General features: G+C 35.9%; 1 protein-coding gene across 1 annotated transcript; it reads right to left on the bottom strand.

The window, feature by feature from the left end:
* Positions 1–7,189: 7,189 nt before the first annotated feature.
* On the bottom strand, positions 7,190–16,946 carry LOC141845081 (DNA repair protein RAD5A). Its single transcript, XM_074733121.1, has 15 exons — positions 16,238–16,946; positions 16,013–16,146; positions 15,720–15,855; positions 14,021–14,074; positions 13,812–13,949; positions 13,557–13,705; positions 13,399–13,483; positions 13,049–13,318; positions 12,806–12,952; positions 12,562–12,717; positions 10,711–10,778; positions 8,499–8,621; positions 8,333–8,432; positions 8,135–8,247; positions 7,190–7,265 (listed from the first exon to the last, which is right to left on the bottom strand). Exons 1-15 carry the CDS (start codon positions 16,892–16,894, stop codon positions 7,253–7,255), a joined length of 2,343 nt encoding a protein of 780 aa, XP_074589222.1. The 5' UTR covers positions 16,895–16,946; the 3' UTR covers positions 7,190–7,252.
* Positions 16,947–17,858: the final 912 nt, after the last annotated feature.

The raw sequence follows: 17,858 nt of genomic DNA, 5'->3' as shown, positions 1-17,858 counted from the left end.
TATGACCTTAATCAACTTCTTGAGAAATCCTGGTCTAACTTGTAAAATACAAGAACCATAGATGGTTAATTGTAAACAATTTGACCCTAATTGGTGAGGATTAAGGGTTTAATTAATTATTAAAGGCTAGACACTTATGGGATTAAGTTTCATTTGGGTTTCATGGATAACCCAATTGAGAGTCTATTTAACCCTTTAAACCAAACCAATTAAACCTAATCGGCCTAGGCCTAAAGCTCCATTTTAATATCCCAATTATGTTTATGGGATAAGGGTTAATGGGTTGATAGATATAGCTTTGAACCCGTTAACCCAAACCTAAAACTAAACCCGTAAGAAAACTGAAGCTCCGCGATCTTCCTTCTCCCATTTCGTTCGAAGCCGCATTTTCTCTCTTCTTCCTCTTCCCCATCGCGATCTGCCTTCCCTCTGATGTAGCCTTCTCCATTTCTTACCGTGATTCTTCGCTGAAGATGAACTCTCCTCTAGCCGCGATCCTTGATTTCTTCATCTTCAGCACGTGCTTCAAAGGTGGGTTGATTCGTTCGGGCGACGGTAACAGACGCGACACGAATAGGACAGGAGCTCGATGTTGAAGATCTTGATCGGTAAGTGCTAAAATTCTTGTGATTGCGTTGGATCTCTTTGGATTACTGAGGTTTTCATGCCTCACAATTTGATTGGGTTTGATCGATGGATTTTCTTGAATTCAACCGAGAGGGGAATCAGTCTTTATTGGCAGCAACCTTGATCAAGAATAGAGCTAAGGTTGTTAGAGCTGGGATTCTAGGGCATTTAACTAGAACAGAGGTAAGAATTCTTGAATCATGGATTTATGTGCCATTGGGTTAAAACCAGTTATGATGTTGTGTGGTGCTGTTTGTTGCTACTAGGATTTGTTCATGATTTGCATAAATTAGAATTAGGATTAGTTCTGTTCTGTAGCTTGGTTTGGTTTCTTAGAATTGGTCTTAGCTTGAGAATTAGATTATAATTTAGGATTGATCTGATTAGGTTGTTTACTGTTGGATTGCCCTGGTTATGATTATTAGAATTAATCTGTTAATGTTGGATTTCTTGATTAGGTTATAATTTATCTATTAGAGTGGTGTAATTAGGTTAATTAGGTCAGTTAGGTTAATTAAGCTAGATTGGTTTAAATTCGATTAGAGTTAATAAAATTAACTCGTGTTTAATTAACATGAGTTAATTGAATTATAGATCTAATTGGATTTGGGTTATATGTAGATCTTAAAATTTGTTAAGATCTATATGCTTATTAATGAATGTTGTTTATTTCTTTTTGCAGGTCCTTGATTATTGATCGGTTATCTACGTGGTTTATTTCTGGGGGTTCTTTTGTTATTTGATTTGAAAATCGGCGCCTTTTATTGTAACGACCCGGCCCAGCCCATTTGGCGGTCCATTCGGCGGCCCATTTGGCGACCCTGGTTGTCGTCGACCGTCGACCGTCGACCGTCGACCGTCGGCCCGTCGACCGTGTCGTTACTCATCTGGACTTCCCACCCCTGGAAGTGGATTTTTGCCTTCCCCAGGATTCGAACTCTAGACCTCCAGGCTAAGTACTAAAGTTTATGAATCCTGGTACCCAAGTGTTCTCGAGTTCGAATCCTGGGGAAGGCAAAAACCCACTTCCAGGGGTGGGAAGTCGATGAGTAACGACACGGTCGACGAGCCGACGGTCGACGGTCGACAACCACCAGGGTCGCCAAATGGGCCGCCGAATGGACCGCCAAATGGGCTGGGCCCCCTATAGTTTGCATAATTTTATACATCTTCTTTGTTCTTAAGTAAGAAAATTAAAGTATTTACCCTCCACCGATCAGATTTTTTTTTCATTTTCAATATTAGATTAACGAACTTTGTAAGTCATTTAATATCTTATTTCCCTAGACACTTTCATACCTCTATCAAAATATCTAGTCTAACTACTTTTCCATTTTACATCCCATTTTAAGCTTGTTACACTTCTGAAGTTTAAATTTTATAATAAAATTTTAAATTTTTATACTCATTTGACCTACTTAAATTACCTAAATTAAGTTGTTCACCTAAACCTTCATTAAAATGTTGATGAAAATACCTCTTCCGTCGATCTTTTATTTCCCAATTGCATTCATCTCTCTCACTTTAGCTATTTTGTAAATATCTTTTTCCCCTTCTTTTATACCTAATTTTCGATATAAACATTCAAAAATTTCATTCTTACCTTCATTCACTATTTTCTTGATCTCTTTCTTGGCTACTATATACTTTTTTAAAAAATTTTCATTCTTACAAATGTATAATACCTTATAGGCTGTTGATTTTTCCTTCACTTTCTTTTGTACTTTCTCATTCCACCATCAAGATTTTTTACTTGATGGTGCACGCCCCTTTAACTCACAAAGTACACTTTTGACTACTACTTTCAATTTTAATGTTTTCTTATCCCATGTCGTATTCGAGTCGCAGTGTATCTCTTAATTCTTGTACTTCTGTCATCTCCTTAAATATGTTTTGATTCGCAATCTTTAACTTCTACCATTAAATTTTAGGAGTCGTGCACCTTTTTCTTCTATTAATATTATATTTGAGGTGCATATCCAATACTACTAATTTATATTGAGTAGTTAAATTTTCTCTAGGAATGACCTTGTAATCTTTACACTTCTATCCTTCCTTTTTATCATAAGAAAGTAAATTTGTGACTTATTATTTTCACTTTTGAACGTGACCAATTATTCTTTTTTCTTGAAAAACGTATTAACTAGTATAAGATTATATGTTATCGCATAATCCAATATAGCTTTCTCTTCTTCATTTCTTGTTCCAAACTCATAACTCTCATATACCCTATAATATTTTTCATTTTTTACTCCTACATACACATGTATACCTGCTCCCATTAAAATCATTTCTATTGGCAAAATATTTTGTAATACCTTATCTAAGTCGTTTGAAAACCTAAATTTAGTGTCTCCATCTAATCCTACTTGAGGTGCATATATACTAATTATATTAATAGTTTCTTTCGCCACCATTATCTTGAAATCTATAATCCTATCCCTCTTTCTATCTATAGTAATACCTACTGCATTTCTTGTTTTACTCCTATCATAATTCAAAATTCAAATTCTCTATCATCTTTATCTTCCCTCTTACTTATTTTGTCTCTTGTATTAATTTTTCTTTTAATCATTGTATCTACTACCTTCATTACTTTACCAATGAGAGTTCCTAAATTCCATATTCCAAATCTTAGACAATTAATTTTCCTAAAATATTTATTTTTAGCTAACCTATGGTATAAGGACTCTTACATATTTAACATTACACTCAAATTCTCATAAATATGTTGAGGTCCTTGCCAAGACGTTACAATCAGACCCTGCAACGTGTTCCTTCAGGGGAACAACCAAGCATTAGCACAATAATTTGATGGATCCATTCATTGAACATGTGCCTGAAAGTCAACACTAGCTCGCAACCTAACACGCAAACCTCACCTTTTTTCATCTAAGCTTAGAATCGACATTGACGGGTTCATCCCTAAGGAGATGGACTGTTTCAAATCATAGATCAATAATAATACCTACAAGCTTAACTTACTAGAGGAGTATAATGTGAGTATTATATTGAATGTTTCTGATCTTCTTCCCTTTGATGTAGGTGATGAAAATTTAAGAACGAATCCTTTTGAGGAAAGGGGGAATCATGGAAAGAAAGTTACAACCAAGGAAGCTAAGGATGAGAATCAAGTTAAGGTAATGGAAAGGAAGGAGCATCTGATTTTGTTGATGGCCCATTATGCATCAGTGGAGGCACAATCGTAAGGGTTAGATCTAAAAAGATGAAGGAAGTGCTTATTGGGCTCATTGGAGTTATCAAGGCCAAGGTTGCACATGAAGTATAATTGAAAAAGAGCAAACCATGCAACCTAGTCAACCTAATTCAAGTTTTAGCCACAATTTTCATTTTATGTAGTGGAGACCATGTTAATGTGTAGACCCAAATTTTGCATTTATTTGAGTTATAATTATGACTTGAGTCCAAACTAAGTAGTTTACCTATGTCTTTAGCTATGAATAGGGGGTGGCAACCACACTTGATGTAATGTTTGTTTTCAATCCAGAACATGGTGAGGCTCTCACTAGGTTCTTCATTGAATTATAATTTTGTGAAGGCAATCCTTATAGAGTTCATACGGTTTATCAACTTAAATCCGTTAGGTTATAGCGTCACTATCTTATATACTTTAGGTTCGTGCTTCACTAACCATTGGGGCTATATTTAGACTTTTCTGATTTCTATCATCAATTTGTTGTGTGTTAATGAGACATTATTCTCATTAGGTTCACATGGGAAAAAAATAATTCTTTATATAGTCAAGATAACAAGGGCCATGAAGCAATAGAATTTTAAATAATTAAGAGGATTTTATTGCTCTCAATTAAGAGTCAATATATTACTTTAGTGGATAGTTTCTCAGTCAAATGGCTATATAGGCACCTCTATAATGTTCAAAAGGTGAACAGGTCACAATATATTCTGATTTCGCAGCTCCTACCCACTTTTCCAACTTCTTCTGCTACTTCAGTCTGGTATTAGAGCCAATTGTTCCCTTCTTTAGCTTGTTCTCTAGATCTCTTGTGCGTCTTTCTCATCTTTTTCTTCTTCTAGATCTCCAATTTTTCTCATCTACTCATCAGGTGTTCTCTACTCTTCATGATCTCTCTCCCAGGTCCATCTTCTCCTATTTTTTTCAAGTGTAAGATCAAGTTTGCCACCTTTTATTGTTTATAAACCAGAGACCATTTTTCCTTATTCTCTTCTCTTCCATTACTGCCAATCTTTCTTTTCTTGTGAAGCTGCCTCACAACTAGCATTAGCATTAGTCCTTCAGTGATAAGGGGCATCACCTACAGCCCCAATTCCAACATTAGCACTTCATACTCTAACTTGCACATGTGCATATCTTGATACAAAACACCAACCAACCAGCAATGCCATCCACCTCTGATGCCATATGATAAAGATGCTACCGTGATAGATATAAGTGGTACTCTCCTCTAAAAGTTTATAAATACAGAATAAAGATTCCTAACCCCAACTTTTAATTTGGCATACTTTACAAAATGATGAGCATATAAGATCCATCAATTCCAAGCAAGGTTTAAAATTTCGAACCATGTCAAGATTTCGGTCCCGGACCGGAACGATACAATTTCGGCACCGTATCGTACCATGCCCGTATAGTTTCGATATTTTTTAAATATAAAATATATTAAATAAAATAAAAAATTTAATCTAAATATTTAAAAATAAAAATAAAATATTTTTAAAAAAATAATAGGATAATTTTACTGATTTTAATTAAGTCTATTTAAATTATCCCCAATTATAACTAAAAATTGATTATTAAAAACTTATTAAACCTAAGTTAAAAAAACAGAACCGCGACTAGCTGCGCGCACCCCCCCCCCCAACTATAATTAGGAATTGATTACTAAAAACTTATTAAATCTACGCTAAAAAAAAAAGGAGTTGCGACTGGCCACACGCAACCAGGGGTGCGCGCTTGTGCGACGCCTCCGGTGGCGTCCCTGGGCCCGCGAGATGCCTCCGGACAGTATCCCGGCCGGAACTCCTGTATCAGTGCCAGTCCATCGGTGGAATAAAATTTTTTGCCGGTATCGCGCGATACGGCTCGAAATTTCAATCTTTGGTTCCAAGGTTTGGAAGTCAAAGTTTGGAAGTCCAAATGTTGGCTATAAATTCCCAGCAATTCCAATGTGTTTTAATTTCCAATGTCTAGGAAATAGAAACGTCAACTAAGAGTCTTTATGAATGCTTTATGTTTTCTATGTTAAAGTCCATCTACAAGTATACATATGTGTAGTATTATAAATATATGTTGTTGTATTACTGAAATATGATAGCAAGTGAGTTTTTAACAGTTATTCCAGATTGTGTGATGCAATAAGCAACACCATTGGAACAAACCATTCTAAAGAGAAGTCAGAGAAAAAAAATTTGACCTAATCCTACCACCCTAATAAAGTCCACCAAATGTGCCGCTATGCATTACTTATGTATGCCTCACCATCCAATATATGTCACCAGCACATATATAAGCCACAACATTATGTATGCCTCACCATCCAATATATGTCACCAGCATATATATAAGCCACACCACAGATCTGTATCTTTTTTTTTAACTTTCTAAAGCAGCCATTTTAGATTGGTTTGCATCTTAAATTAGTTGGAGAGCGTCAAGTTTTGCTAGCAAGATAAATGATGCAGTAATGATTCTACATGCTACAACATCTTAGTGGTTAATCTAACGTACAATAATTCCTTACCAGTGGTTAGTTTTTTTGTATATGGTCTAGTGCTGTTTATAGGCATATTATGTAATGTATAAAGCAAATCAATAACAAAAAGAGTCGATGCATTTCTCAAATCTTATCCAAAGCTATAAAAAGTTCAAAATCTAATAATCCTTTCTAAACTGCATTCGAATTTACCATCAGTTATAAAATTCCGTATTTCAACGACTGTTATAAAAATGTCATGATACCCATGTGGTATTTTTCCATGTCAACAAAATTCACACATGGATGCCGACATGGATAAAGCCTATTGGGAGACATTTAGATGGCAGAGATGGGCTACTCACCAAAGGAAGCGACAGCCTGTAACATGTTCGTTCACTATAATGTCACATTCATGATTGAGGAGGTGGAAGATGCGGTCTGCATTTGATCCCTCCACGTCCTCTGGTCACATATACCCCTCTTACAAGCTTCATTGTAGTAACTCATAGCACACCCACCCCTATCCTTTAGCATGTTGTCTGCCACCACCACTCACCGACACCCTCCACTCCACTGCCAAACAAATCAGTGGATCATCCAACCCTTTCGTCCTGGGTACACCAACAACCACAACAATCCCATTTTTCTCCTCATCGGATCCCTACTATCAAACTCAATGGATGAACAGTAAACCCTTGATTGCCATTTTGTCCTGTGCAGCCCCTCCACACAAGCAATGCCTCATGGTGCACAATGTTGGCCTTGGCGTTATTACTGGCTAGGAATAATCACCCCAAATCAGTCGGCCATTTGCCAATCATGGCTCCTCTATTGATCGTAATGCAGCCAATCGTACATAGTGCATGAAGGAGTCATCATATGCAACTAGGAGAGCGTGCTCAAGCGCACAACGATCTTGGACGAACACGTTAACCACGATAACTGCAACAATGAAAGTGTCAAGGTAATTATGGTAGGTTAGCGAGGTGATGATCTCAAATGATGAAATCACTAGATGAGACAAGGAGTGCACATTTGGAAGGTAGAGAGGCAGGTAGAGAGTTTCGGGTCAATAGGATAGCCTTGGAGATGACACCGACGGCAAGGTCGACACTAGGCAAGGATGGTGACAGAGTTGCACTGCCACCACATTGTATTCACATCAACATCCATGTGGTAAAATGTCACATAAGTGTCATGTCATATTTTTGGTGGGGTTGGACAGATTCATAATAGATACTGACTTTAACTTTAAAAATGTGTAAGATTAGACTGAATTTGTGTATTAACTCCAATAAAGATATAACTGATTGTGTTCTCTCCCTCTCCTACCTTCCTAATCCGTACACTTTCCTTGTTTATCAGTATGCTGTGAAGCACTTGACAGAGTCCAAAGGCCTAGGTTCTGCACTTTCTCAATGCAGTAGAAAAATAAGCATTGTGCATAAACTCATGTAAAGAAAACCAGAAACCCATAACTCATGTCAAAAAGATTTGCTTGGTTGAGACTGAAAGCTTTCACTCATCTGAAAACTACATTTTCAGTTCAGACAAACACCTAGACCGAGCAATCAATAAAAAACAAGTTCTGAATTTCACTTTAATTCAATGAATAAAAAGAACGAAGAAATTTTTCTTGCTGAGCTGAATTGAGTGCATTTAATTAAGTGGAGGATTTAACCAGGAAATATGAAAAAACCTATATCCTGATTAAAGCATGTGGAATGACCAGGAAAAAAAAACAAACACGAAAGCAAGTCAAGCAATCGAAGTAAATAACTTCCTAGTTGACTTAGCCATCAATTTCATACCTCATAACTAGGAAGGGATGATCACAACATTGCCGAAGGCGTAAAAGTAACTCTAAAATAGAAGCATAGTTGTGAAGAACCCGACCTTGCTCAACAAACTGATCAAACTTTACCTAGAATAAACTCCAGAAGCAATGTCTTAACAATCCAACAATAGGAGTGTCACCAGGAAGAAAGTAAGAAATAAGAAAATTCTACCTTTGATTTTCTAAAAAGAGCTTCATAGAAGTCCTTTTCAGCTTCTGACAGCTCACAGTAAAGTACTTCAACTTGTGCAGGAGGAAGATCAAGAATTGGTCTGCCACAAACAGTATATATGAATGATACAAATTATTATAATAATAAATTTGTTATGAAAACAAACCTGCCTTCTGCATCTGTACTTGATTTCGTCCTTCTTAACATTATGGACCTTAGAATAGACTGCACCAGTTTCAATCCACGTTCATCACCTTCCTCATAGGGCTTTTGTATGAGTTTATTCCATCTTTGAGTAACCAAGAGCATAAAAGATAAATCAATATTGTAAAACTAACAATGTATGGTCATTAGCACAATGGATGACATTAGCATGACCAGCCACAAAAACCAACGACAGCAGAATTTCTTGTTGCATAAACAGATAAAAAAGATGCAGACTAAAGCACAAAATGTAGTAGAGAAAAGACGTTCACAATCATCATAAGCTCAAGATGCTATAGATTAATCACCCAAATGATTGAAATTTAATTTTTCATAAGATACTCCAAGTATTTATAGTTTCTACAACAGTGACCCCAATAGAATTTCCCCTGCTGCTTTTATATAACCAGAAAATAAGCTACCATGTAAACAAAACATCAAGTCATACTAGTCACAAATATTTAGGGTCAACAACATGGATCTTATCCCACCATTGAATTAACAAAAACAACAGACCATGTTAGACCCAAATATTTAGGGTAAACTACATGGAATTTATCCCCATGGAACTCTGTGCAAACTACCAAGTAACCACCTTTTGCTAAAATACTGACAAAAGGAATTATTTTTCTCTAAGTAATCTCCAATACTAATACTCTAAGTTTAATTGTTTCATTGGGACAGTTGTCCTGTCTTCAGCTCCATAATCACTCACAATGAAATAAGGTGAAAGGAACCAAGTAGCAATTAAGATCAAATTTGCGGCATGATGTTTGTGTAATTATTATCTGTAGGTTCTTCCTACTTCACAGTTTCAAGCATCGTCTTGCAAGATCTACGCTACAAGCTAAAAAATAAAATTAAATTATTTCAAATATATAAGAGACTCTCGCATTAGAGAGATCACTTCCTTGGGGATTCAGGCTTCATCATCAAACTCTAGTAATTGGTTGCTGGAACAGACATCAATGAAAATTCTTGTCAATGAAGTTGTGATAAATTAGATTTATTGTTGAGGCTACAACTAGAATACCATTGTACTTTTTATGTGTCTGAAAGCTCGCTACAACCAAGCTAGTCTTCGCTTTTTGTCCTCAAATTCCCCCACTAGCAAATCAGTCATCTCAAATTTCAAATATACAACCCAGCACATGATGGACAACTTGTCTCCAGCATATCATTATGTAACTTAAGTCAATACACATGACCATAAAAAACATGTCATACCCACAATGGTCTACCTAAGTAAATTACTTGTACATTCGAGGAAGCTTTTACAGTCATATGCATGGAAAAGCAAGTTCAGCAATTGTTTACCCTGGTGTCATTGCCCTTTCATGTTTTTATTAATGAATATCATATTGATGAAAAATAGTTGTGATTTTACATTGTAACCAAACCAAAATGTTCAAGGAAAATAGAGCTTGAGTGCTTTGATCTGACAGAGAAAGGTAGAATATGGGAGTGAAGACAAAAATAAGAGGAAGAGAGAGATTATATAAAAAGGGGGATGCAAATGGCCAAATCATAACTATAGTAATTATTGATCATCTAAGTTTATATCCATATCATCTTACACAAATCTATCGGAGTCTTCTCTCAATAAACACAACCTCGACTTTCTTTCTAATATTCTCATTTTTTATTTTGTCCATCAACATATATTCGCACATCCTCATCTCTGCGACTCTAATCTTCTGCTCATAAAAAAAACAAAGATAGAAGGCTTGGATAAAGGGAGGTAGCTGGCAGCGGCAATAACCTCCCCTTGGAAATACCCCTTTGGAAAATATTAACCCTAAAATAGGTGCTCCAATTCCAAATTTTGAATAATTATATTACATCATCATAAAATATCCACTACATGGGTATATATAGCCCCACAATAAAATTTTATACCTATAAACACTAATGTGAAATCCACTGCACTTAGTTCCTAACAAATTCAATACCTTAAAAATTACCTTGCTTAACAAGCACAATTAAGCAGTGAACCCCATAATTACACTAAAATGATGACAGCATCCATAAAAGAATGGTCAATTACATGCCCTTTATAAAAATAAAATAAAAAAAAACAAAACTACCAAGTAATCAGAAATGAAAACATTGGATGGTCATTCCTTATGCAATTGAAACTCATTAGTGTTGAGGTTGTTAATAAAAGAACTTACAGCCCCCAATTTCCCCAAGGCTCCACCCTCAGAAAACGTAGAAGGCTGTACAAATCCTCCAAATTGTTCTGCCATCAAATATATAAAAATAAGTAAAATTAACAAATGAAAATTTAGATGAAAGATGACCTATTTTCACAGAAACAGAACATTTGAAACAAGATTCAGATGCATAAGTATTTTCAACTAGCATACTGTTTTAGGGTGACAACAAATATAAATACACTTATTACACTGACAATGAAAGTATATAATGAGTATTTGCATAAACGAAGAACTCAAATCATTTGTCAAAAACTTACTGAAAATCTAAGTTAACATAAAAATAATTAACTAAATTTAACAATAAATGTATCTTTCAGGTACCACAATACCTGAGGCATTGAACTTCAGTGTAAACATGACAAGAAAGAGGTGAAGTTGACTTCAAAAAATAAAAAGTGAAGAGACTGGAATCAGGGATTAAAATACCGAGCCGAATCGGGCGATACGCCCGAAATTTACCGTTCCGCTCGGGGACCGGCACCGGCACTCGACCGGCACGCGCGCGACGTTCGCGTCAGCGCCGTTCGGTTTCGTCGGGTTGCAGTGCAAGACAGACTGTCGATCACGCGAGAAGGAATCGAAATCGATTCCTTCTCGCGTGATCGACAGAAGGAATCCTTCGGTCGGAAATCGGGCGAGCGGCGAGGCGGCGAGGCAGCGAGGCGGCGAGGCGGCGAGGCGGCGAGGCGGCGAGGGGCGAGGCGGCGAGCGGTGAGCGGCAGGTACGCGGGCGGAATCGCGATCGATCGTGATGAGGAAAAGTTGTATTTTAAAAAAGAATTTAAAATGAAATTCAATATAACGGTTTAAAACCGTTATATTGAAACTGATATAAACAGTGATATATTAAATTTTTATAAAATATATTATTTAATATATATAAATATATAAAGTATTATTTAATATATATAATTGTTAATTAATAATTAATTATATAATAAACTGTAATTATGTATATATTATATAGATTAATAATTAATTAAATAAATTACTATTAATTAATTAATATAATTATAATATATAAATTTATTTTTATTAAAAATTAAAAAAATTAATTTAAATTTATATGTTAAATAATTTTAATAAATTATTTAATCTGTTAAAAAAATTTAATTAATTATATATTATTATTTAAATAATTTAATTAATGATAATTTTATGATAAAAATTATTTAAGGATGAATTATGAATTAAATAAATATATCAAAATGGTTGTTTACTTATTTAGTTAAACTCTTACCTATTTAATTTAGTTAAAATAATTAATTAGAAAACTATCGCTCAAACTTAATTTATTTATTTTTGTTTAACAATATTAAAATGGTCAATAATTGAGAACTTATATCAAATCAATATATAATTTATTTTTAAATTATACACAATAAATATATTTATCTAATAATTATTATATATATAAATAAAAAAGTACCGAAACTCTACCGGCACGGCACGATACGATACCGAAACAGTATCGTTCCGGTCTGAGACCGAAACCTCGGCACGGGTCGAGATTTTAAACCTTGACTGGAATCCGTCTTTGAATTATTTTGCTGTGCTACACAGTTCGAGCTATAAAACTTAAGAGTGAATATCCTAATAAAGAGCTGCAGCTAAGTTGTCACTGAAATTTTAAAAGTGAAGAAATTGTATCTATCTAACCTAATTATCTCTAACTCCAATAAAACCACAAAGCACACTAAAAGTAATTTTGAAGCACTTATAATGAGAGGAATAAATATGTAAGGTGTTGCAGCTTAAATCTACAAGCCATAATTAATAAATCACATTTATCTTGATATTATCCACCTGAATGGGTGTGCCAGTGAGACACCACCTCCTATCTGCAGTTAGAGAAGCAGCCGCCATAGAGACCTGGCTCTTAGAAGATTTTATTATGTGAGCTTCATCAAGCACAACCCTGAACCAATTAAGCAAGTAAAGTACACCATTTTCTTCAGTACTCTACAAGGAGATGAATCAATCATCAGAAAAATGCACATCTATAAAACATGCCATCATAAAATAAATATTCAAGAAAATAGGATATTACTTCAGTTGAAAATTCTGATGCCAGAACGCCATAGGTAGTTAGAACAACATCATTTTGTGCCAACACCTTTGTGTCTTTTGTTCGATTTTGCCCATAATGAACATAGACATTAAGAGATCCAGGCTTAGTGTGGGTTTCAAATTCAGCCTGTCATTACACAAAATGAACATTTTGCAACTGACAATAGAAGGTAGTATAGTGACATGTGCTTATACGATCTTCAAAAATACTAGAAAGATTTACCTTCCACTGGCTTAATAGAGTCATAGGACATACAATTAAATTGCCAGCCCCTACGAGTGAAGCCTTGGATTGAAATAACTTTCTGAAACCAGCGATGGTAGATAACTTGCTTGTAGCATTTTGAGATTGTTCGTGTATATTGTTCACTTCGTTTGCATCAAGTGACTCCTGGCTTCCAGTGGAAGAGCATGAGCCTCCCTTACCATAATGAGCAAGAAGAAGAGCTATTGTCATTATGGTCTTCCCTAATCCCATTGCATCTGCCAAAATCTGAAATTTCATGATCATATCAATTCAACTGCATTTTAAAAATAAATAAATAACTAACCATGATCAAGTTAAACTAATACCCCGCCTCTAGACATTTGCAAGGTGCTTGGAAATTCAAGTGTTGCATCACCAGAAAATGCATTGAGATAAATAGCAACAGCCCTCCTAGAATCAAAAATTCTAGTCAGCACATCCATCACAGCCTACCACAGACTAACAGAAAGTCTGATTTACATACTTATCTGCTATATGGAACGCATGCCAACATGGATGTAGCGTTGTCGCTGCCTCCTTGTATCTTCCTTTTTCAATCTGCAGCATCCAATGAAGAGCTTGCTTCTGGTAAGGACGCAGCTCACACTGCAAACTGCCAGGAGGAGTCATTTCCTGATACATAAAAGTAAGGCAAAAATACATAATCCCAAGCAATTAATACAAACGAATTTGCTAAGTCAAAATTAAATGCCAATCTGAGAGTTCAAACTCTCCTTACCTCTAACTTAGAATGGTCAGAAATGCCTATAATGCAATCCATATCATTATCTGAGATATGGTCTTTATCCTCAACTTTGCTCCTGTTGGCACATAATTTTCTCAGATTTTCTAAAGGTAAATCTGTTCCAGATCTGTCCTGCTCAATCGCTAAGATTAGTAATAAAAAAGTGATAGAAATGAAGAAAAGAGATTTATATTATCGCCTACCATGGACTCCATGGGCCGCTTCCTAGTGTATAAATCCTCCGGAGTAAACTCAGCCTGCCCATATATTTAGAAAAAAAAAAAAAATAATAACAATAAAGAAAAGGAAAGCACATAACGCAAATATACAGTTCAGAACATAAAATTTATCATTTATATGTGAAATTGTCAAAAATAAAACAGCATATAATTAGTAGTTTTTGATTACCAAACACAAGTATAATTAGTAGTTTTGGCTTCCGCTTAGACGTATGATGCATCACTAATAACAAGCAAGAGTATATGAAAGTTTCAACCATTTGGAAACAAAGAAAACCTGTGTTCATTTTTTTATTTTAAAATTGTCCAATTGAGGTCTCAAATTTGTGCAGGAATCGGTAATTATATATTGATCCACCGATCTCTGGTAAGTAATTTAGTGCTTCAATTAAGACCTATAATCACTGAAGCAATGGTTCAGCAGATTGTGAAAAAAAATTAATCAGCATTTCATCGGTTACATAACCAAGTATTTGACAGGAGAGACATTGATTAAAAGAAACAATTTTTTTAGATCTAAAAAGAACCAATTATTTTCATAGCCTGATATGCACTCCAATGTTTAAAAAGTAGTCCATGGGACAGTGTAAATGATTGTTGTCATATCAAGCTTATGTGGTTAAAGTCAGCAAGGTTTGAACAGGCATATGCAGCAATATGCAGTTCACTCATTGCATAGCACATATGTCCTACACGGGGCATATCAGAAGCATACATAGTCAGCATTAAAATATAAAAATATTCATATTGATATATGAAGTATTTATCACTTGCAAGACAAATATCAACACTTACAAGCTATAAGCTACTAGCTAAAGACGATTGGGGTCTAAAATTGATTTGGTTTAATTTAAATAACCAAATAAGGATTTCAACTGCACATGTCATATGTGGCCACATGGGGCCTTTATGCAGTCTCATTCAAAATCCTCATAAGTGGCCACTTATGTGGCTCAAGTGAGGGCATTTTAAAACCATATAAATCGGAAGATTAGTAAACATGTGGAGAAGAGAACCTCACAACTAAAATTGCAAGATAAATAAGAAAAGCTGATGTTCAAAGACCTTATAGCTGATTCACAATATCATTATCAGTACAATGGCAAACTTTGCATTCTCCTGACAGTTTTAATGGTTTCTCTGTTACACCTAGGTTGTGACCACTTGGTATAGGCTGGAGAAATCTAATTCCTCCAACTTCCAGATTATTTGATCAGTTTCTCCTTACTATACAACATTTTGTAGGGTCCCAGCATAAATGTAGGAACGACCTGAATTCTGGTGATATTGCATTACATAGAGCTCATACATATCTAGCAGCCATGATTGATGCACACTAAACACCTTAATTTTAAACTACTGTGAAAAGGTATATTATAGAATACTAAAACCAGAACTATTCTTAAATTAAACAATTATTTTTCATGTACTCATTTCTCCAAGCATCCATGATTAGAAAAACATTTAATGCACAAAAAAAGAAAAAAAAAACTTTTAAGCAAGAAACTTTAGATGTGAGAGTACAAATCAGAATGAAAATGTAGAAGCAGCAGCAAAGGACTGAGCCACCACACAAACTGATCTAGACTAACAACAGTAGCTGAGTAATTCAAACAAGGAGAATATTCTGTCACAAAAGCAAGCCAAGATCACATGTAGGCACCTTTTTGAAAGGGGTAAGACCAAGTAATCTAAACAGGGATGAAAGTGGCTGAACTGGCAAATCCTCCATTACCACATTGGTGGACCTCAGTGACATTTGATGGTGTTTCCGGATCATCAAGTTATTGATATGCACACTGCCATGAGGACTCGATGTATAAATAAGAAATCCAAGTTGTAATGCCACATATATGGCTCAATTGGTAACAATATATCCATTTGAGTTGTAATGCATAAATAAGAAATTTAGAGTTATTGAAAGTTAGATCTAGAGCTTGGGTAATTGTATTATACCTAATAGATAAATGTATAGTATCCATAATACTAAGAACTTCAGGAGAAGATTTACAGAACCCCTCGATTCTAATCTTATTTGCTTTCACCAAAGGCAAAAGACAGCGAGCCCATTCATTGGGGATGCGGCCAACCTATAGGAATCAAACAAAAGTTACCGTATAGGATAAGCAAAAGACCAGGATAGCATAGACATTCCAGACAAACAAATGACGAAGAATCAACCTCCCCATGCTCTTCAGTGGAGAAGCGCACTATTTCAGAACAAGAAGCCACGGAACGACCTCGACTAGGAAACCTAGTGCCAGAAGAGGGAGAGACCACCTTATTCATCAACGGGAAGGAAAACGTCACCTTATCACCCGGCTTAATCCGCCTACCCTTGCACGTCGAAAGCCCAGAAATCTCAGCACTTCCCACAAGCCACCAATCCCTCTCCTTCAAATCTGTCGAACGGTAGGGTTCCGAGGCTGCCCAAACGTTGGGGCTCCCGTCCTCAAGGAGATCACTTTCGACTTTACAAGGGGCAACCACGGGCTCGTGATTGGCAGGACAGGTAGCATCCAGGGTAAGCGGCGTGCAGTCGGGAGTAGCACTGGCAGCAGCAGGCGCAAGGTTAATATTAGCAGCGGTAGCTATGGTTTCTCGACCGACAGGGATTGTAACAGTGGTGGGCGAGTCGAGGCTTCTCCTCCGGGCGCCAATGGCTTTGTCGCCTGCGGTGAGGCGGAGGTGCGGGGTGTCGAAGATGATGTTAATAGCGGAGGATACGTCGTTATTTGCCATGTGGAGGGCGCGAATAATGTCCATCTCCGAGAATCCCTGACCGACCACCGATCGGACGAGCGCGATCCCCTCGTCGGTGACCTTGTTGATTCCCATTTCCCATCCAGCGCTAGCATCAGCCCCAGCCCTTCCCTTCCGAAAGAAACCCTAACCCCACCCCTAGGTTAGGGCTCCGGCCTCAAGGCCAGACAGTCGATCGGCTTTTCCCGTGTGCCCAGTGGGCCGCGCAACGAACTATTAGCTGTGATAGGCAACGGCCCTCATCGACTGTTTACTCGAGAAGAAAAAAAAAATAAAGGCGATAATTGAGGAGAAGAGGAGTCTCAAATATAATTTTGCTCTTTATCTCCAACTTCTTCACCCTCTTTCCTCTACAGTCAAGGAAGAAAGAAGAGTTTGCTCTCCATCGAAACAACAAGCTTCTTCAGTAAAATTGTAAGCTAAATAGCTCATTAGATAAGTAGATAAAGTGAAAAGTTTAAGACAGTAAATAAAAAAAGCACCTTTTATTATCATTATACTTTAAAAAATATTAAAACAATGTCTCACCTAGAATATTCTACCTAAAATATCTTTATGCGTTCTAACCTGAGAGCTTACACCAGCTTGGAGTTAAGCAGTTCGACCTTAGAGCTACTTTAGCTACTTTGGCTAATTAAAGTAGTTTCACTTTGGAATTGCTTTGGTATTTTAGATAGTAGATTATAAATAAATATTATTTTAATATATTTTTTTAAATAGGGTGCTCTTTGGATGATAATAAATGATATTTTTTTATTTTATTGAAAATGTATAAAAGAATTGCTAATAAAAGCATTGTTAATGTGTAATTATTACAAAGAGAGATGAACGTTAGAGAAAGGGTAAATAGCAATCATGCCTACAAATAAAAAATATTCTTTACTTGTTGTTGTGATCCAAGTAAAGTCGCAAAAGCAATGTAAGATTAAATAAAAACATAAGCACATACCACATTACAAAACATAAACTATTTATATGGTTCGAGAAATCCAAGCTTATAGTTTAAAAGTAATGATGTTTTAGGTGAATCACTTTCAAA

The sequence above is a fragment of the Curcuma longa genome, chromosome 14 (assembly GCF_044706935.1).
Source record: "Curcuma longa cultivar G26 ecotype Majalengka, Jawa Barat chromosome 14, ITB_CL_G26_1.1, whole genome shotgun sequence".
Taxonomy (NCBI): domain Eukaryota; kingdom Viridiplantae; phylum Streptophyta; class Magnoliopsida; order Zingiberales; family Zingiberaceae; genus Curcuma; species Curcuma longa.
Note: the sequence above shows the minus strand (reverse complement) of the source record. Positions and strands in the feature narration are given on the sequence as shown.

Excerpts from the sequence above, each read along its gene's own strand:
- LOC141845081 (XM_074733121.1), bottom strand. The coding sequence starts at position 16,894 with ATGGGAATCAACAAGGTCACCGACGAGGGGATCGCGCTCGTCCGATCG. Across the intron at positions 12,953-13,048 it reads CTCTATTAAGCCAGTGGAAG|GCTGAATTTGAAACCCACAC; the intron begins GTAAATCTTTCT and ends GTGTAATGACAG. Across the intron at positions 8,622-10,710 it reads CCTTGGGGAAATTGGGGGCT|ATGGAATAAACTCATACAAA; the intron begins GTAAGTTCTTTT and ends GGTTACTCAAAG.